Genomic DNA, 21,799 nt, shown 5'->3' on the forward strand with positions numbered 1-21,799 from the left:
TCAATATAGCTAAAAACACTTGAAAAGATAACTGTTCAAAATAGTGTATTGAAAAGTAAAACTACATCAGCAATACTCCCATCAGCATTTTCAGAGTGTCTCTCGAGTTTCTGAGGGTCCAAGGGAGTTTGCCATCTTTCATCATCATATACCTTTAAACATGAAAAAATTCAAGCCACAACTTTATTGTTAGTGTTTGGTTCTGAAGCTGTGACAGACTCAGAGTTGATTCTGCACACTTTTTAAATGTGATTTTTTGACATTCTGGTCTGGCGGAGAACATAGACACATGCTGTATAAGGGTCCTTAAGCTTTGCAGCTTGCTGTTGCTGTAGCATTACCTCTGAGAGTGTCCTCCAGGGCTGCTAACGTTAATGATATTAATCAAATTACTGACATGTCCAACATCAGCGGTGTGTTTGGCTTGCAAATTATATTTAGCTGATACTGGATGCACAGTATCAACCTAGCAGTGAATATCTATCTTCTTCTTCTTTTTTAAAGCACATAAGCAGTCAACGGATCTTCATTTAAAGGTATCATTAGGTAGTTTCAGCTTGAATGAGAGGGTACAGCTGCAGTAATGAACAGCACATGAGAGGGTGGGCTTCAGGCCGGACCTATAGATAAATGTGTTTAAAGTCATAAAGATGAGAGGCTTTTAAAATGTTTTGAGGTAATGCATAATCAGTACCATAAATGTGACACTAAAAAAATGATTTAAATGTGGCAGTTCAGGTGTCTAGTTTATAGTTCAGATACACATTTATAAGACCAATGTTTTGCACAAAGTATTTGCAGTTTTGTATCAAATTAGTTTTATAATTTTATATATTATATAAAATTATATATTATATATTATATGTTATTATATATTAAGAACAGGTTATTTTAATATTGCTATGGATATAAATAACAAAATAACCTATAGTCACTGCAGTAACTGCTCACCCAATAGCGCACATTGTGTTCTTAAGTGACTATTGGAACTTGACTTATGTGAAAATCTTTTAGACCTAAGTCACCAAGTAAGGCTGCATACGTTATATTTAAATTAATGTTTTTAAACAGAATATAAAAAGGAATTCTAAGGACGCATTAAAGTTGCATTACACATGTATTAATGAACCACAGACTTGGAGATCAGTGCAGTATTGAAGCATTTTGCCTTCTAACTGCAATATCTGCATGTTTACATAGCTGCAAAATGTATGTAGGACCCAGGTTTTATAGGAGTTTGATTCCTCATGTGTCTCCCAGCTCTCTTTAATAGTGCATGTATGAATTAAATAAATGCTCCATGTCTGTTATGCAGCAATACTTCACACCAAGTAATAGGAAAGTCTCAGTAAAGCTACTGTAAATAGAGAAGCTAGTAGCATTCAATCAAATTTAGTGCACGCAATGCACAGTGTACAATGCATGCAATGGCACTATGGGGAAACAGGGCCATGCTCCAATATTCTATTACATTTGCAAAGGCCTACAAATTTGTAATACAACCTTATTAAAGTGAGCTAACAGCAGAAGAGCTGTTTAGCTGGAATATGCTGAAAGACAGAGCAGGAAAACTTTCAGTACAAGGGCCAAGGGTCAATCCCATCAGGCAGTGCGGCGGAAGTGAGGCTGCCCTGGTGGAAGCAAGGTGATAAAATGCAGAGGAAACTAGTGAAGACAAATGGCCTTTGAGCTGTAGGAAACCCCCCATCCCCAGACCACCCAGCACCACCCTGCTGCTGCCTGTTGATAATCACACACCCTCAGTGGGGTTTCTGCTGGAGAAATGGAGATGAAATGAGCACGGCCTTGGTATTATAGACAAGAGTTGTTTTACTTTTGCTCAAGATGCAAAAACCCACACGGTATATTCCGCTGCCCATGTTGTCAAGCTTGGTGAATAGAAAAATAACACTGCCCTGGGCCCTGTTTTATTATTCAGAAATGTATTTATTTCTTTGTGATTTTAATATCGTTTAACAGCAGGAGAACACCATGGCTACTGGCGAGATATAGCTGTAATGAAGAATACATCTCATACGTTTCTTAATTATACTACCCAATGAAGGAAGTCATTTTCTAATATAGGCCATTTGTTAATTAACAGCGCTCCTCCCCATGGCCAAGTTTGATATAAATGAGTCTGTGTGAATCACCTCATCCATAATTCCACTAATTCTCTGTCTCCAAACACCTGGGCTAATGCAGACATTAACCAAAAACTTAGAGCTGGGTGATATGGCAAAAAAATATACTATAACAATACACATTGCATTAAGCATTACGTTACTTCTGCAGCGATGCCTATTTATCCATGTCCTGACCATGTCAATGCTGTGCTCAGAAAAGCAGGGTGTGCATAAAGTACTGTGCATAACATCAGGTTTCATTCATTTAATCTCAAGAAGAAAATTGACATAAAATTTGTTATTAATTGGCAGGACTTTTAATGGCAGGACAAGAGCCATTTATATATTTACATCTATAACACAGAAGCTTCCTAGAAGCTTCAACAATGATGCAACGTAGCAACTGCTCAATAGCTCCAGTGTCTTGGGGTCCCGGGTTTGAGCATAATCTCAGGTCACTATCTGTTTGGAGTTTTCAGTGTTCTCCCTGTATCTGTGTATGTTTCCTCCAGGTGTTCCAGTAACGCCCCGTAGTGCAAAAGCACATGTTGGTAGGTTAATAGATTGCGTGAAATTGTGTGAGATTGAGTGAGTCTGTTGTGCCCTGTGATGGGCTGGTGCTTTGGCCAGGGTGATTTCCTGCCTTGTGTCCAGTGAGTCCTGTATCCTGATTCCTGGTGGCTCCTGACCCACCTCTCCCCTGAACAGGATTAAACGGTTTTAGAATGTGACTGACAAAGCTTTGACTTTTCTGTTCTTTTTTTGCTCACTTTTTAAATAGGTCTGTGGGTGTATTTGTCACATCTTCAGTGTTCAAACAGGTTGGCTGGTGACAGACCATCGGACACGTTTTTTGTTTTTTTGTCCACTGATGAAATACAAGCAAAGAGTGGCCTCTGATTTTTGCACATACCTGCAGTAATATAAAGTGTATCCCAATAACGGTAAATAATGTCACACTGCCTGTTCCCTTTCTGGATCTCTGAATTTTGTTCAGTTTAGACTTGTCAGTGTTTAGAAGAACAGATTGAAGCCTGTTGTGTGGTGATTGGTTTTTTTTTTCCTGCATAATTCATGGCATACTCTGACTGCAGATAGATTTTGTCATATCTTTCGTTTAAATGTTTTGAAAGGCAAAATTGGTGACTATTGAGTTTTCAAGTCTTGGTTTGAAATTTCAGACGCACAATGCTGCTTTGATGGAGTGTATCGAGGCCCACGTTGATTTCCCATAGTGATAAAGAAAGTGGAATGGCAGTGAAGGCGATGTTATTTGATTTCATGCAGGTGTTGTCATCTACATCTTGGGGAGGATAGAGTTGTCAGAAGCTGCAGTGTTAGATTTTGAGTGCGTGTGTGTGTGCTGCTGGAAGTGAAGGAAAAACCTCCAGCCGCCAGTCACTCAGTTCTTGGAGGCTGTAGAATAATGAATTCGCCTCTGATTGGCATTCCGGGCAGGCTCGGAGCGGCGGTTTCCCCTAGTAATTGTAGCTAGAGTCGGCAAGAACGCCCGTCACTGCATCCGCGGCCTTTATGCAGATCTGGGCCACATGCCAAAAGTGGGCCTGGAACAAGGGGCGAGGGGTGACAAAAGCAGGGTTTAGTTAGCGGAGCGGGCTCTTTTGAGCAGTGCTGCACAGGGACCAATTATCCCTGGGGAAGATTTTCTCCCACTCTCTCAAGATAAAAGATTGGCATTCCCTCCCAAGTTTAAAACAGAAATAAAAATGGAGGTACAGCGCAGGAAGTCAGAGGAATGCAGATAAAACCGTACGTGAAACCACAGAAAATTGGAGGCATTTTCCCAGCTTCCGCCATCTGTGAGGGCTCCAAAAGCTTTTACTTCACATCTCACGCACTAAAGCGAGTGTACATTCATATTCATACGCAGTCTGGTGATTATACTGTTAGCCCTTAAAATTAATCAGCGCAGGGCTCAGCTCGTGTTTGCCTCTGCAGACACTTTTCACATGAAACAGACTTAGAGAAAATGTGGGCCACGATGTGAGTCGGCTCGTCTGATTGGCAGGAGACGGCCCACCCCTCACTTCAATTAGACCCCTCACAAGATTTGTTTTTCAAGTTTCCGAACTCATACAAGCATTCTCCTCGGGTCTGAAATAATGAGCTGATTACGTTTCGAGAAGTGCGAGTCACTCTCTCCATTGTGGAGAAAAATGCCACCCTTCAAATGAGTTCTGCTAAGTTTGGCTGTGCTAGCATTAATTATGCTACACCTTATCAATCAAAAAAAAGGCTGTATAATAAACTAATTAGGCGTGTATAGCACTAGGCTGATAGATTGCGCGTTATCAAGAGAATGGTCTAGAATTAGAACTATTATTTTATACTGAAACTACCTAAGAACAGAATAATGGCAACTCCAGGTCAGGAAAACCATGCATTGACACTTAGTGCTATTGACTAGAACATTTATTTTTACTTGTACTGCTTATATTTTCTGCTTCTCATAGTTCAGTAATACCACATACATTATACGGTATGGATTTGGGGTGGTAAGCCTATTTTTATTTTATTTTATCGTTGCACTTATATAGCACCTTTCTAGATACCCAAGGACACTTTACAATCAACACTGCTCAGAACGCCATTCCATTCAACACTCAATCCACACACACACAGGCAAGAAGCGGCAGTCAAACGCGCACTAGGGTTTCACCCAGGATAGAGTGCCAATAGATATTTGAGCACACCACATTCACTCACACCAGGACAGTTATTACAGAAGCCAATTCACCTAACCTCCATGTTTTTGGACTGTGGGAGGAAACCAGAGACACTGGAGGAAACCCATGCAGACCCAGAGAGAACATGGAAACTCCATCCACATAGCACTTGAACCCGCTGGTAGGCGAACGTGCTAACCGCCATGTTCTAAGAACATTAGCAGCTTTGTTTGATTTGTAAATATTATTTTTTTCTTAATCAGTAATGGCTTCTTGACCGCTCCACATCTGTTCAGACCCACATTGTTAGGTTGCCTCCTCACAGCAGAAGTATGGACAGAAACACCTGTGGTGTTTTCAGATATGGCTTTAAAGTTAAGCTTGGTTTTCTCTGGTTTGTTATATTTACATTCTCTTCTGAATGGAAAAATGAGCTGATTAAATTATAGGAGTTTAAAAGAGCAAGTCATTTTATCAGCCGAGAAAAATAACATGCAAACGAGATGAGAAAGATTTAGTATTAATAACCATGCATGTTATTAATCAACGACAGCATTATAATTAAGTCATTTGTCAGATTTTACCAGGAGGAGTACTGTAGTGATATTTACCAGTCAGACTATCCAGGAACAGACTAATGCTGAGCCAACTCAGCTGTGATAAGTTAAGACCACTGGACTATATCCCTCTCTGATAAGGCCACTGTGATCCCATAAAAAAGGAACAGAAAATAGAGTAGAGATGCCAGCACCGCCAGGGAGAGTTCCTCTCACCTTAATGGAGACATACAACCAGAAAAACTCTGCCCATACCTCATCCATATTTCCCCTCTGGTCTCCAACTCTCAGGTTTATCACCAAGGATGAAAAAAAAAATTAAATAAATAAAAAAGATGTGCCTTGACTTGTAACTATCTGTTTTCTATTTTCACTTCAGGTCCCACGAGCCTCTGAATTTGAAGACGAGTATTCCCACCCTCAGGTTCTTCTGTCACCAGGAAATGGAGTACAACTACCTGGCCCTCACGTAATCCTAGTGCAAGAGCACTGAAGTAAAGCATCAGGTTGTGACGAATTCACAAGGATCTGTGTTTTAAGCAGAATGCAAATCCCCTGAGGAAATTTCAGTTATCTTACATAACCCAGCTCTCGTGGGTGAGTGCAATGCTGATATGATATTGTAAAAACCAAGGCCTGTGTGCCTCCCTTCACTTCACTAACCAGAAGGGCAAAATGGCCAAGCCCTTCTACAGGCTTCAACGTTTCTTGCGGCGGACTCAGCTGCTCTTTCTGTTCCTGGGTGTGGCCTACATCATGGCTGGAAGTGTCCTCTTGCTGCAGAGGTCTGGACTGGTCATATCTCAGCATGGAGGTAGCAGCACTTTCCTCATCCCACCCTCACTGCCTTCTCCTCCCAGAGCTCTGGAGCCTCCAGCCCTCAGGACAGGCTACGGCATGATGAGCTCTCGATTTGGGCTAAAAGGGTATCAGGGGAGTCCGTCAGAGGACTGGTCTGGTCCACAGTGGCTCATGTCACGGAACCAAGAGATCCGGCACCTGAGGCGCCGCTGGTTCCACAGCCTCATGTCTGAACAGGACACCACCAGAGTTGAGAGAGTCAGTCCCAAGAGGAAGGTCAGACACAAAGGTAAATTTCAAATCTACACTACACCCTTAAAATTAAAGGTGCTACAAAAGGTTCTTTGGGCGATACCATAAAGGAACCACATTTGATTCCATAAAGAACCATTTTTGCTAACATGTTTAAATTGGTAAAGAACCTTGAGACAGAGGGGTAGATTTTTAATCCTTTAAAAATTCCTAGACACACACATTTCTTAAACAAAAATGGTTCTTTTCGGAACCAAACATGGTTCTTCTATGCCATCGCTTAAAACCTTTTGAAACACCTTTATATTTAAGAGTGTATGTGCTGGTTTCACAAATATGGATTAAGCCTAATCTTTAGTGAAGGTTTAGGTGCAACAGAGAATTGCTATTGGATATTGTTTGTAGGTTGTTATTTAATTCCGAATCCCACTTGCCCTCGCACTTGGAAGTACATAGCACCTCTGTTACAGAAGTGGCCACTCACAGTGCAAGGGGGAGAGGGGGAAATGAGGAGCAGTTTTTTCAATCAGAACACACTCGCCCTTGGGAACAAACACAAACATGAATCCCACTGAATTGATTTATTCGTTGATTTGTAGATTCATTTTGGTGCTGACTTTCTACACTGTCATCAATAAAAAGGCTAAGATTTCAATACGCTATCACAAGAGATGAGCATTTCTTGATGTTTATAATCTAACAATAGCATAAAATATATGTAAAAAAATATATATTGTTACGATGTATTACATGTTTTTGTACATGTTTAAGCATTGTGAAGATTTTTTTTGTTTATTTTGGCTTAGACATAAACTGCTCTTTGGCAAACAATATTTTTGCTGTTGCTATTGAAATTGCATCACGTCACAATGCATTCTGGGCAAGTTCTGCTTCTGAAATGGAACATCATTGTTAACTTGTTCCCTTGCCCCTCCAAGGGCTCATCTACCACACTTCACTGAAGTGGGTGCGGGCTAGTTAAAACCAGAACTGAAATGCAGAGTAGGTTTTGGCTTAAGTTGGGTCACATTTCTAAAACTCTCCAAGCACCACATAATGTTTTAATGCCACAGGCACTGATTGTGCTGACCACTTGTACTTGTAATCACCATAGATTAATATTCTGCATGCTAAGTATTGGCTAGAGGTGTATGAAACCTCCAAACATTGGGCTTTGGAGCATTAGAACTGCATTATCTGGAGTGATAGAACACAATCCAAGAGCTATGCCATCCAGAACCAACCCTCTAACATCAGTACATGAGTCCATTTGGTGGCTGAATGCAATCAAACTCTCACAACAATATTGTGGCATCTAGTCTAAAGTCATCCCCAGAAGAGTAGAACATGTTAATCTGCCAAAGGGTGACACATTCCATGCTGGTGTCCTTAATTTCAGACAGAAACAATGGATATCAGATATTTGTATTTTGAGAAAACTGGGCACGTACGCGCTGTTCAGGACAATTGCTCTGTGATGCGGCTGCAATATGCACTTGCACTGCATCTGAAATTACACTCAGTTCACTACATTCAGGCTGTAGCTAAACACATAAACTGTCAATAGGAATCCCTGATTATTTATGCTGGTGAGACACAAGACTCTAAACTTGCAGTGAAATATTGGAGCCATTGACAAACAGACAATACAACTTTAATGAGACCCAAATATTCAATAGATGTGCAATTTGACTGTGGCTCGATAATCAGGCATACCAAGGAAGGTAAATACTATAGAGGTCAGTAGAAGCCAGCTGAAATCTAGAGCTGTTTTGAGCATTGAATTAGCGCTGTTCTGCTGGAAATGATCCTTTGATGCCTGAGGTTCCATCTAGCAATCTGATATACATTTTTAGGACATGCTAACACTAGAAGCGTAATTATTAAACAGTGTCCACTATATTTCCTGACTAGGCACCTACATTGGCTGTTTCCTGGATGATGCCAAGGATCGAGTCTTGAAGGGCATGGTGTTCTATGACTTCCGTAAAATGACCAGCACCTTGTGTCAGGACACATGCACAGAAAGGTACGTTGAATTTCACACAAATCTAGACCAGTGAAAGGCATATGTTGCATAGAACCTCCTTCATCACTCCACTTAAATCAAGAAGCAATGAAACAGTGTTTAGGGAAGTGAACATGCAGTGTGCAGTATGGCGCCAGCTGGCTTGGCCCAACCCGGGATTTGGAACAAGGCCAATTAAGGGAGAACAGCTCCAGAGCCTGGGCTTCGACAGTCTGGATGTTAAGGGAGCCTTTGCTGTTTGCAGTGATGAAGCCAACACCTGCTCCAACTCCTCGGCCTAGAGTTAATTGACCACCAGAGGAATCGGGTGAGGGAGGATTGCCCCCTTTAATTAACCCGCAGTGTGTCGCAGCTTATTTAATAACATGGGTGACATTTGCAGTCTTTTGGGGTAATTTAAGTAGTTGAGTGGAAAACATGGATAGCTATTTGCATTTTGATTTTGGCTGACTTTTCTGATACTAACACTTAGGGGAGACTTTCAGCTTGGAACGGGCGCTGAGAGAGTGTAGCTGAAGTTAAAGCTATGTAATGTTATTTTATGCTATACAGTGTGTATGTGTGTGTGTGCACGCGTATGTGTTTCATATAGATGAATATTTTATCACATTAAAAAGATTTGATCAGATTTAATGTGAATTCACTTTGAAGTTAATGGCATGAATTGCTGATGATGAAATTTGTCAGTGATTCATTTTAGCCTTCCTCTTATTGAATGCTTTTAGTTTAAGTGAACACGCTGAGCTTTATGTAATTGTGAGTGGTATATACCAGCTACAGCCGCTGCTCACATTCTCAGAGTCTCAGCCCTTAATGGACTGAGACAGAAAAAAGGGGGAACTTGAATCTTATAGACTGACCAGTCAGGATTACACGCACAACACCCATTTTGACAAGATGGTAGGAATACATATCTAAGCAAGAAACTCTCATTTTCCAGGAATATATGTATGTAAACACAATTGAATTTTTCAGAACATTTTCGTTCTTTGTTAGTTTGACATAATAGTATACGCATATGAGGCTTAGAGGGGGCAGGCAGAAGTTGGCTCTGTTGTTCAGCCTTAAGTCATGTGCTTCGGCACAGCCATTAATTCACAGAAATAACAGCGGGAAAGGCTGTGCTTGGGTTGCCATAGCAATGTGTCGATGCCACATATCGAACTGGGGCATTGGGGAAACAGTTAGTAGAGGTGTTCAGTCTAATGCCCATTGAGTGTTTCAGCAGCTCACTCGGTGGCTTCTGCACTTAGATAGTCACTTTGTGTCAGACAGTAACACAATGTACACTGTAAAAAAATGTACATTATATGTAGTTCTTTGGATTGATTCATTCAAAGTATTTACCCCAGTTAGTCGAAGTAATGTTGAAATTCAGCTGTTAAACTTGAAATGACAAGCATTTTTTTTTACAGTTTAGAAAGTGCCGTGGCTATTATTAAAATGCTTATTGTTCTATGTCATTTTAATCATACACAGGATAAGAATGTAAAATATCCCATAAGCCAATCCATTAGAGCTTCACAAATTTTCTTAGTGGCTTAGTACTTCTTTGCACTGTTGATTTAAAGTATATTTTTATTATTAATAATATCAGCTTCAATAGTCTGGTGTTGTGGGTTCAAATCCACACCTCGGTTCCCTGAGAGGAGTTTGGTGTGTTCTCCCTGTGTCTGTGTGGTTTTCCTCCCATGGTCCAAAAACTGGTGGACTGGCTGCTCAAAAATGTCCATGGTTTTGAGCATTAAAGAGAATGTGTGTGTGTGGTGCCCTGTGATGGACTGGTGCTCTATCCAGGATGTGTTCCTGCCTTGTGTCCGGTGATTTCAGGTATACCTATAGGACCCATCATGACCCTGAACTGGATGAAGCGGATACAGCAAATGAAAGCAAAAGAAAAATGAGAGTTCTGGACCAGGATTTTGATATGTATGAGATGTATATATATATGTGTGTGTGGAGGCTGCCAGTTTGCTGGCTGCAGTGAGGATAATGTCCAGGTGTCCTACAGGAGTGTCCTGCAGAGAGCTGTCTCGACAGAGTGGCTCAGTCCAGCGCTGCAGGCCAGAGAGCCACACGGGCAGATGTTTGGAACAGAATGCTGGCCAATAACCAGCTGTTAACTCCCCAAGCCGGGTGCAGAGAAAAAGGGAGGCTCCCAGGCTGTAACACCACATCCCTAATCAGCTTCAGCTAAGCCCTGATACACAGACTTCATTCACAGCCTCAGAGCTGATGCTGAAGGCTGGATTTCCATTTTGCTTTTTTTTTTTTTTGCCATTTTAAATTTCTCTGCCTGAGGCAATTAGTTCAGAGAATTGTTTTTCACATTGATCCAAGGACAATGGAGCTCTGCAGTGTTGTCTATAGAACATGCCTTAAATCAGACATATTCATTCTCAATATTTTTGGCCATAACATACTGTGTATGGTTGGAAAGTGTTTTAATAAAGGCTAGAAATAGCAATGCTATACAATGACCAATACAACTTTTATTAATGAGATTTAAAAATATGTTTCCTGTTTTCCTGTTTCCTTTCTTTTTTCTACAAACCTTTTCATGTTAAAAGATAATAAAATACACATTGACAATAAAACAGTGGAAGCAGTTTGAACTCATTTAATCAAGACACTTAATCCCTGTTAAACCTTAAAACTGGTGGTTTATGCAGTTCAGATATCGAAAGGCAATTCCACGGGTTGGTGAACTGCCTTGTAGAGATTGATTATCGAACTGGGCTGGGTTTCCCAAAAGCATCTTAGAACAAAAAGATTCTTGAGTGGTTGAGTGAGCATCACACTGAACACATCTTGCTTGGTTAAGATTACCTTAACATTAAGACGTTTTTGGAAAACTAGGCCCAGGTTCATAATGGTATCTGAGCCTTAAAGAGCAAGTTCACAACATTTTCAAAATATTGCATAATAATTAATTATAATAATAATAATAATAATAATAATAATTTAAAGTATTTGATGTGAAATTTTTAAGTGCTTGTTTCTTAGGAAATTTCACAATTGTGAAAGTGGCAGTGGTAGATTTTTTTAAAAGAATGCCTTTTACTTTTCAATGACTGAACTATGCAGACATTTTGAAACGTGTGGCATTCCTCTTAAATCTTCAGAGCCTAATTATTTTACAGGTATTTCCAGTGTTCTCATTAATAACAGAAGCAATGTGGTGGGTAACTCAGCATTTTCTATGTTTTGCCTTCACCAGAAACATTTTACACATTCTTAAAGCAATAACTAACCAGGCCCTCTGTGGTTTATTAGTTTCTTTGCTACACTGGCAAACGTTTTAATCTGTGGATTCTCATTTGGCTGTGTTTTTTTACATTTTTTTCCTGCAGTGGGTACCAGTATGCCGGGCTGGAGTATGGGTCCGAGTGTTACTGTGGCAACCGCATTAGCAGCACTCGTATGAAGGAGGAAGAGTGTAATCTGGACTGTAAAGGGGAGAAGGGCTCTGTTTGTGGGGGTGTGGCTCGTCTCACTGTCTACAAGGTGGAGGAGGTTCTTCCGGGCCAAAGGAGATGTGAGTAAACTGAATGTGTTGTCTTCATTTTCTCTGTCCTAAAGCTGTGGAACAGCTGAGTTATTGTCATCATTCATTCATTCATTATCTGTAACCGCTTATCCAGTTCAGGGTCGTGGTGGGTCCAGAGCCTACCTGGAATCATTGGGCGCAAGGCAGTAATCCACCCTGGAGGGGGCGCCAGTCCTTCACAGGGCAACACAGACACACATTCACTCACACCTACGGACACTTTGGAGTCGCCAATCTACCTACCAACGTGTGTTTTTGGACTGTGGGAGGAAACCGGAGCACCCGGAGGAAACCCACGCGGACACGGGGAGAACACACCAACTCCTCACAGACAGTCACCCTGAGCAGGAATTGAACCCACAAGGTTCCTGGAGCTGTGTGACTGCGACACTACCTGCTGCGCCACCATGCCGCCCTATTGTCATCATTGTTTCTTAATTATTAAAGCATCAGTAGGACTCATGCACATAAGAGCTGTCACTATAAGTTTGATTAATAATCCAATAAACAATGCAATAAATTGCATATTAATTAATATACAGAACGCCACATTTAAATATCAAGCTTTCTACTCTTCTGTGAAAATGTACACTTGATTTTGGAACATTTCTGCAAGGATTTGATGGCATTTAGCAAGTACTTGTATGATTATCTCTAGTTTTCATATCCAGCCCATCTCATCCCACTGTTGCTGGATGGTTCTCCATCAGTTGATAGCGTGTAGTTGCACTGCTGAACAGACCAATATCGGGGGGCATTCTATACCCGCTGCTGATGCTTGGGCATATATGTCCCCTGCTGATGCTTGCCCTTGACCTTCATGCTGTCCTATAGCGAGTATACGATCTGTGTTTTCTCAGTATCCTTAAAGTAGCCGAACTTCCTAAATCTAAGCGGTGGACATATAGGTTAAGTTTATTTAATCAAGCGTTTAAACAATGACAGCCCTAAGGCACGTACACATAAACACCTGCTTACAAAAGCATATGGTAGAAGTCTGGCACAGAATCAGTTTTCTTGTCACACACGCACACATGCAGAAAAAAATGTCTGGAACATAACCACCAGGGGGCATGCACTTTCACTTGACAGGCCAGGCTGATGTGGAATCATTTCTCTACTCACACACACACACACATACAAGCGTGAATAATCTACAAAACTCTCACACACACCTAAACACCATGCAAACACTGTCACCATGTTCCTGGCCCTGGAGCTTGTATTGCAGGTGATGTAGGGACGAGGTCCAGCACTATGAATAGCCATATGTCTGAGTGAGGCTGGTCCAGAGGGCTCCTCCACATGCCGCTGACCGTGGCTGCTCTGACCCTCTGTCCGCATGCAGGTGCAGGCCAGTTGGAGTTATCCCAACACAACAGCAGCTGCATCCCCTCACAGCCACTCGCAAACACAATCATTAAACCTCCCCAGCATATTTCATGTCCTAAATAGGCAGTGCTATTCATTATGTTAAATAAATCACCCAAATTACCCTGAAAATAGAGCTGCTGCCCTAGTCCGGTTTGCTTGAATACAGGATAGTGACGCTTTATCCAATTTGCGTGTTATAAACATATGATGTGTTTGTGTCTGGAAATAAAGCAAACACAGGTGGTGGTTGAAATGGTGTTCAGATCTTAAGTACAGATTTTTCCCTCCCAGAAATCTACAGTCACGGGCAAAAGTTTAAATGCCTTTTGTCAAACGATCTGTTTTGTTGTTCTTCAAATAAAAACACATCACACCTACCCTCTACAGGGAATTAACCTAAACATTGCATTTCTCTGTACATTCTACTGTGCAGTTACCATTCCCTGATTTTAACATATTGCAAAACAAAAAAAAAGCAATATATAAAGTGTTCTAGGGGGCTCCCACATGGTGCAACTCCAAGCATTTGTGAGTCTGATCGCTAGTGATACCACTGCCATCTGTTGCCAGGAGCCCAACAGCATAGAAGCATAAACATAGCATCATTCTCTATGAGTGGCAAGGACAGCCCTCTTACCCAGTAAGATGTTAGCCAGTGGAGGTGTCTTTTTTGCTAACATAGGAGAACAGAGCCATCAGTGTTCTCCTCCAAATGTTTTGAGATGTCCGGTGATGTGTTATTGCCGGTATGATAAGAACCAGTGCCTGGTTTCACTTGCCTTTAAAAAAGCATGTAAAAAAAGCATGAAAGAATGTCTGAACCCTCTCTGCTTGTTAGCATTGTGTAAATGTGGACACCTAGTGTGTGGGTGGAATTGGCAACAACAGCTAAAAATCAGATAAAAAAAAAATCCTTTTGCTCATTATATGTTTTGTTTTAGATCCAACCATTTTATTTTCAGCAAGTGAATTATAATTATGGTTTATTCATTAAAAAGTAACCAAAAATTTTATTACACTAAATAATGTAATATAACGTGTGTCTAAGTTGTGCATGCAACTTTTAAAAAATTATATTCTTTATAATCCTGTCCTCTCGACACACCTTTAAAGAGAACAAAACTGCGAATGCATTCCTGCACACTGATATCTCACCGTGGCAAATGCTTATAGATGCTAGCCCTGCAGCCACAGAGTTAAACCCTCTTTGTTGTCATCCCCCCACCGCCCCCCCATCTCAAAAGCAGTGTGTTTGATGATTTTCTGCAGCTGTATCATCTTTCTCGCCCTCTGAGGATCAAACATTGTTCGGTCCATTCGAGGCCGAAGTGCCTCTTCATTTATTAGGAGGCAGACAAAAGCCTGCAGGCTTTGTGGCACTGGCTCGTTCCAGAGAGGTGCTGATGGGTACTGTGTCATGGCATGTCCCACAGGGCAGATGACACATGGTACTTAATGAATTTGTAACTGCTCTAATTGCACAGTCCACGCACTCTTACAGATGAGTGGGATGTGGCCGAGGCTCTTGTTCTGGAGGATGTGGCTCGCGCTGCTTTGCTGCAGGTTGGAGGTTACTCAAATAAGTCTGTACAGAAACACAAGCCTTACCGTGGTATAGTGAGATAATCACATCCTGTTTTTTTTAATTAAATGTTATTATATTTTGCTATGAATTCACAAGATTAAAATATAAGTTAAAATGTGTGTGTCTCTGGTGTGTACATAAGAAGTTTTCAGTGATTAGTTGGGTGTGAATGTGATGTGGATGGGGTTATAATCACAGTCTATATAGTGGACTGTGTTTCAGTCACAGAGAAATTGCCTGGTGGGGGATTTATCACAGAGAGAAATTGCCTGGTGGGAATTGATATAGAACTAGGGTCAAATTATTTGAAAATAATATACAGTACAATCACTTTTAAAAACAAGTAGAAAATTATATTTTTTCAAATATATCATCACTGCTGGGTTGAATCCCAACATACAAATCATCCAAACAACAGCTTATGCCATTAGAAACTGACACAACACGTACAAAATTAAAAAAATCATAACGTTAAATGCAACTGATAATCCAGGTCCTCTGCTCTAAATCTTCTTTAGCAAAGCTACGAAACTATGAAACTAACATTGCTAACAAGCCATATACAGAAATTGAAGAGTTATAAACAGAAAACAACTTTGGTGACTCTATCTCGGGGACATGGGAATATAAAGAGTTACAATTATTTAAAAACATTCTCTTAACTGTAAACCTGTGAATTTTAGCAGTTATGGAGGTCTGTTATAATGTGGCAGTAACTGGAACTATACAGAAGTACCATGCTATTATATTTGGCCAAACGAATGTAGCTATAATATATATGCTTTCAGACAGGAATGTCCGCTACCGAGGCTGCTTCAAAAGACCAGAAAACACTTCTGCAGCATCCTTCGTCCACATGGTCCAGCCCAACCTCACATCCCAGACCTGCATAGAAGCCTGTCTGGACAAGGTCTGTCTCTCTTCTTTCTTCTGCCCTTTTCTTCACATCCCCAGCTCCCCACTCACTTTCTGCTGCTTTCCTCAGCCTAAATCAGTGAAGATTAGCATTGATTGTCCATTCTCCTGGGGGTTTGTGCTGTGGCTAATGCTCTTCTCGAGGTGCTCAGGATGAAAGTTTGATTTTTTGCTGCAGTGTTCTGAAAACAATCTGCTTGTTTAAACATTAATGTGGCCCTTAAGAGAATCAATTCACGCCATAATCAATCTTGCACACTACTTGAATGCTGTGATTGCGGCGTAATCGTAGCCCCCTCCATCAGATAGACATGCTTTGTTACGCTCTGCCAACAGGGTCAATTGATTGTCAACCGAGAAACTAATTGCGGCGTTTGAAAATGCTTTCCCTTAATGGGATCTAAAAATAGATGGGATTTGATGCAATGATACGCAGAGAAGAGAGCGTCTCCATCTGAATAAAAGTAGGCTGAAATGAAAAGTTAGATGCAGTTTTAATTTTTCTTCAGATCAAATTTATTACAGGTCTCTGTAAACAGAAGAGAGTCTAAGTCTGAAACACATAGCCAAAAGCAGTGGCTCTCTTACACTCATATTAACACTGGATTTCTCTCTGGATTAGGAGTTTCCTTTAGCCATACTGAGCAGACCAGCTTGTTTCTGTGGCTATGCCACACCCCAGTTCTCCCTCCATGAGCCTGTGGATGAAGAAAACTGTGCCCAGATTAACAGCAGCCAGACAACCCCCAAACCCAACTCAAACTTCCTCAAGGTTTACCAGACCCCGGTACAGGGTAAGATCCCGAACCTAAGGATGTACAGTTCACACACAAACACATCTGTAATATCACTGTTGGACTGATGTGCCTGAAAAGGCAAACTAGTTTACAAGTTGCATTAAATAATGAATTATAAAAATATTTTGTGTTGGTCATTTCTTAAAAAAGACCTGCATATTAATTCAACTCAAATACATTCACTTTCTACTTGATTAGAAAAAGCCCTTGGCTGCTATACTGTAGAAAACTGTACTGTCTTTTTTAAATACTGAGCATCTCATGGAGCTGGCCTATAACTCATGCATTCACACACTTATTCACTCATGTTTAGCAGACTGAATATTCTCCACAAGGGGGTGCTGTTACTATTCTAGTTTTTGGATCTTCATTAAAAATGGTAATTTGCTTCGGTGAAACTGTGAAACTGTTCCATTGATAGCACACAAAAAAACTATAAAACCTCACTGTTGTGGAAGTGTTACTTCCATGGCCACAACCCAAAGACAAAGAAAAACAAATACAGTGATATATTGTATCATTTTGATTTGCTATGTTATTGATACATGGCATCAAATGTCGATAATTTTATTGAAACGTAGTCGCTCTAAACTCCACAAGACTCGTCCTCTAGTTTGAAGTCACTGCTTCATTACCCCACATGGTGGTACTAATCATATGAAGACGGTAAACCTGCGGTGAAGAAATAGTAACTCGCAGTAGAGAAAAGGCAGAAAATAGGGGAAAACAAATCAAGCAGGCACCGTACTTTTTCAAGTCGAAAGATTGGGCCCACTTCAACTTTAACAACCAATAAGGCACAAACAAAATAGAATCAATTAAAAATAGATTTGCCAGAACTGTCTTATTAAAATAAAGTTTAAGGGCAACACAATGAACATGCATAGCCACCTTGTTCGCCATCATCCTGAACTGATGGTTGATGTTAAAGAGACATAAGCAAGCTAAGCTATGCACTTAGTTGTACACTGTTTCATACTGGTGGTCACATTCCGTGAATCTGACACTAATGAATACATAATTCCTAGTATTTCAAAGTATTTTATCCTCTTCGTTTACACAGATGTCATGATGTATTGTAGAGAATTGTCTTGCAATATACTGAGTATCACAGTATCATCATATCCTAAATCCCAGGCTATGGAAATGGCACTCCCATATCAGTAACATAATTATGGCCAACAGTGGCTCTGTGGTCAGAAACAGACCAATAATGGGACGGAATGTAACTGAAACATTGTGCTTCATAACTGATACAGACTAAAGTCTATAATCCTACACATACAGAATATAATGGACCTGTAATTTATGCAGAGCACATAAAGTTACCAAGTTACAAAGTGAGTGGATGGGAACGCTCATTTCTAACAGCGAGTGATGAATGTGTTAATTTCCTCAGTATAGTCTTGTTCATCCTGTGACCAATGAACAATCTTCTAGACTCCAGATGTACTGAGAGGAGATTTCTGCCAGAGAAATCCACTTGGCTGGTGGCTCTGTCCAGTTTCCCTGGAGCAGGAAATACCTGGGTGAGGCATCTGATTGAACTGGCCACCGGCTACTACACAGGCAGCTACTACTTTGATGGAACCCTCTATAACAGAGGTACAAACCATTTTTCTTTAGATCAGATTTTCAGAGTGATTTGAGGAAAACTTATAGAAGTCCGTTACACACAAGAAAGCATACATTTACCAGTTTCTTCAAGATATCTGAGAAACCCAGTCATTGCTTTGAGATACGATGTGAGTATTTGGTGAAAATAAGTTAGTAGTTTAAGATACTGAAGTATTGTAGTATCTACAGTACCTTCCACACTCAGCACTGACACAGTTTTTTTATACACTGCTGTCAGAAACATGGGACAACAGGCATAGGGAAATTTTCTCCACTACCTGGTGGGAATGGGCTTCTATAAGTACTCTTATGGTAACAGTCACATATGGCTTTATAGTTTTAAGGGTGAAATTCCAGTGTTAGCTTCTGCCTTGACTGATGAGAAATGGGTTGTTGACATTATGATTCATTAGAGCAGTCAAATATAGAATTTTTATTCTGATGACATTGAAGTGCGTCCTCCATTATGGATTTTTTTTTTCTGGTTGACTCATCACTATTCATTTCTTCGCTCTTCAACGTTCTATTAATTTTTACCTCATCACTCTGGTTCCACTGTGTACAATTTTGTGAGCGGGACTAAATTTCAGCCATATTTTATCTCCAAAGCTTTTACTTTTTTGTAGATCAGAACTTTTATGTAAGTCATGTCTTTGCAATAGAGAATTTGACCCAGGTTGAAAGTCACAGCGGGTTTATATCCATCACTGGAGTGACAAGGGTTGGAGGATGGGGGGTTCATTCCTTTGCATTGTGTGTGTGAGTGTGTGTGTGTGTTTGTGTTTGGATTGCAACATGGCTCTGAGAGCTCGCCACATGGTGTTGGCTCCACATTGCAAACTTCCATTCCCTCCTTCTGTGCAGGCTTCAAGGGCGAGAAGGATTACTGGAAAAGTGGACGGACCATCTGTGTGAAGACACACGAGAGCAGCAAGAGAGACATAGAGATGTATGACTCAGCCATCTTGCTCATCAGGAACCCCTACCGTTCTCTCATGGCAGAGTTTAATCGCAAATGTGCCGGACACCTTGGCTATGCGTCTGACCAGCACTGGAAGAGCAAAGGTACGGTCACCACACTGCATTCTTTCATTGTGTCATTGGCAACCTCTTTTAATGGGATCAGGCCTGAGCTCCAAAAAAAATCACATTCCGTATTACCTGGATCACAGCTATTATTATCCCTCCATAATGCAATTGCAACAGAGCCAGTTAGAAGAGGATTTACAATATTAAAAACAAACAGGACATTGAAGATGTTTAGAAGATTTTATCTTTTTTTTAATAACTTTGGAAAAAGTTGTGCATACTGATAATTAACTGATCTATAATTGATAACTAAGTAATGAAACCCAGGGCCCAAACAAGACTGCCAAAAAGCAGGTATGATCTGGGTAGTTGATAATCAATAGCACTGCAATGAAAATGACATGATGGTGATGTGTTTTTGTGTGTGTTGTGCTGGTCCGAGTGGATCATACGCAGTAATTACATGATATATAAATCTCTGAATCTACTGTTAATAACGCATTACGTTAGGGCTTAAAATGTTTATCAAAATGGACTCTTGTCTGTCCTTGTCTCCGCAGAGTGGCCGGAGTTTGTGGGCAGTTACGCGTCCTGGTGGGCGTCCCATGTGCTGGACTGGTTGCGCTTTGGCCGACAGCTGCTGGTGGTTCATTATGAAGAACTGCAGGAGTCGCTGGTGCCCAGGCTACGTGGCATCACCTCCTTTCTGAACATCAGCACAAGTGAGGAACGCCTCCTCTGTGCAGAAAACAACAAGGATGGACACTTCAAACGCTCGGGTGCCCGGAGACCCACTTTCGATCCTTTCACCCCTGACATGAGGAGGTTGATTGACGGTTATATCAGTGCAGTGGACCAGGCTCTCCGAGCCAGCAACCACACAGGCCTGCCTCAGGAATACCTCCCGAGATGATGAGGGGCAAACTCTCAACAGAGAACTTTGGACTACACTAAACCTGGGCTTCACTCCCAGCTAGAGGATGTCAACAAAGATCCATTTAATACTCTGATCAGCCATAACATTAAAACGGTTGCTTCTTGCTTCTACACACATTGTTCATTTTATCAGCACCATTGGCCATGCAGGTAGACTTTGGTAACGCTACAATTATAGGCTGTAGTCCATATGTTGCTCTGCATATTTTTTAGCTCTTTCCAACCCAGGACCCTCACAGGACCACTACAGAGCAGGTCTAAAAAATATACACCACCACGATGTTAGTGTGGAATGAATGAAATGGAGTACAGTCTGTATTTGTGTGCTGCAGAGAGCTCCTACACGGTCAGTGGAGCTGATGCAATAGACAGTGAGTGTAGAAACGAGGTCATTTAATCATTATGGCTAATTAGTGTAGTTAAAGTAGTATGCAAAAGTTTGGGTGGTCTGATGACAGGTTTTGTCTGTATGTCTGTTTTTGAGTGAAACTTAGTTAACACATACTCTACAAGGAACAATATGGTATTTTTCTACAATTGTTAGTGCACAATGTCTATTTATTTGCTGAAAATTTCACCAGCCACATTTTTTCCCCCATCTGTGTTGATTCAGGGGGAAAAACGGGGATTGTGTATTAAAGAGCCAAAGGGTGTTTTTTTGTTCTGTGTAGAGGATGCTTTTCTTATTTTCACTGTTGCATACAACCTATATAAACACACACACATATATATATTTGTATTAAGGGCTTTGTTGCTTCTTGGATTTGGTAAGTGACAGGATTTGAAATGTGCTTTATTTTTAGCCCCAAGCCTCAACTCAGCTCAATTTTATTTATTTATTTATTTTTTGGTAAGGTTTTCCCATGAAGCTTAGCCACCAAGCTGAACAACACTATGTTTAAATGCTGCAGTGAAGATTTATAAAAGATTAAATCTTGTGTGATTATGATTATGCCGCAGGGGGTATGTCCAGCATTTGACAAGGTGGAAGCTCATGACTCGTCACCGTGTGCCACTTTCAAGCCTTCAGGACATTGTGAGAGTTTAATTCCACAAACTTCACCTCTCCCAGATGTTTTGTGTGTATTTAGATCACATTAGTGTTTTATAATAAATTATTCTAACAATGGCAACTCCTTCTGTCATTTTAAACCTCTGCTTGTAAGACTGGCTCACCATTTTGCCTCCTGCGGTATTTGCTGTACAGATCTATATGTTACAACTATTCATTTTCTGATAGCACCAAAGCAAGGTGCTCTTCAGTGTCAAGCCAGTGAGAAAGTGGGCTGTCACTTGTCAGCTATTAAAAAAGGAGAGATAAATACAACATTCTGGTACAGGAAATGTCAACAGCAGCAAGATAACTTAAAAAAAAAAAGCTTCAGTCATAAAGCTTCACTCCAGATTTGTGTCACAAGCACTGAGCAGTCCAGCGTCCAATTTAGAAAACAGCATATTGTAATAGAGCCAACACAAAACAATGTTTCTTTGCCTGCTTACAAGAATTATAGAGACCAGTACATGCTAGTATTCCTTTTTTGTCC

The 21,799-nt window shown here is 40.7% G+C and overlaps 1 protein-coding gene across 2 annotated transcripts in view; it reads left to right on the top strand.

Moving 5' to 3' along the window:
* Nucleotides 1–21,374, top strand: part of LOC136703554 (sialate:O-sulfotransferase 1) — a 29,745-nt gene extending 8,371 nt beyond the window's left edge. For both annotated transcript variants that reach the window (XM_066678063.1, XM_066678064.1), the window contains exons 2-9: nucleotides 5,750–6,460; nucleotides 8,338–8,452; nucleotides 11,806–11,990; nucleotides 15,750–15,871; nucleotides 16,499–16,670; nucleotides 18,114–18,278; nucleotides 19,155–19,355; nucleotides 19,880–21,374. In XM_066678063.1, the coding sequence (XP_066534160.1) occupies nucleotides 6,046–6,460; nucleotides 8,338–8,452; nucleotides 11,806–11,990; nucleotides 15,750–15,871; nucleotides 16,499–16,670; nucleotides 18,114–18,278; nucleotides 19,155–19,355; nucleotides 19,880–20,232 (1,728 nt within the window). In that variant the 5' untranslated portion in view covers nucleotides 5,750–6,045 and the 3' untranslated portion in view covers nucleotides 20,233–21,374. The remainder of the gene's footprint in view (nucleotides 1–5,749; nucleotides 6,461–8,337; nucleotides 8,453–11,805; nucleotides 11,991–15,749; nucleotides 15,872–16,498; nucleotides 16,671–18,113; nucleotides 18,279–19,154; nucleotides 19,356–19,879) is intronic.
* The last annotated feature ends 425 nt before the right edge of the window (nucleotides 21,375–21,799 follow it).

This window comes from Hoplias malabaricus, chromosome 1 (assembly GCF_029633855.1).
Source record: "Hoplias malabaricus isolate fHopMal1 chromosome 1, fHopMal1.hap1, whole genome shotgun sequence".
NCBI classification, from domain to species: domain Eukaryota; kingdom Metazoa; phylum Chordata; class Actinopteri; order Characiformes; family Erythrinidae; genus Hoplias; species Hoplias malabaricus.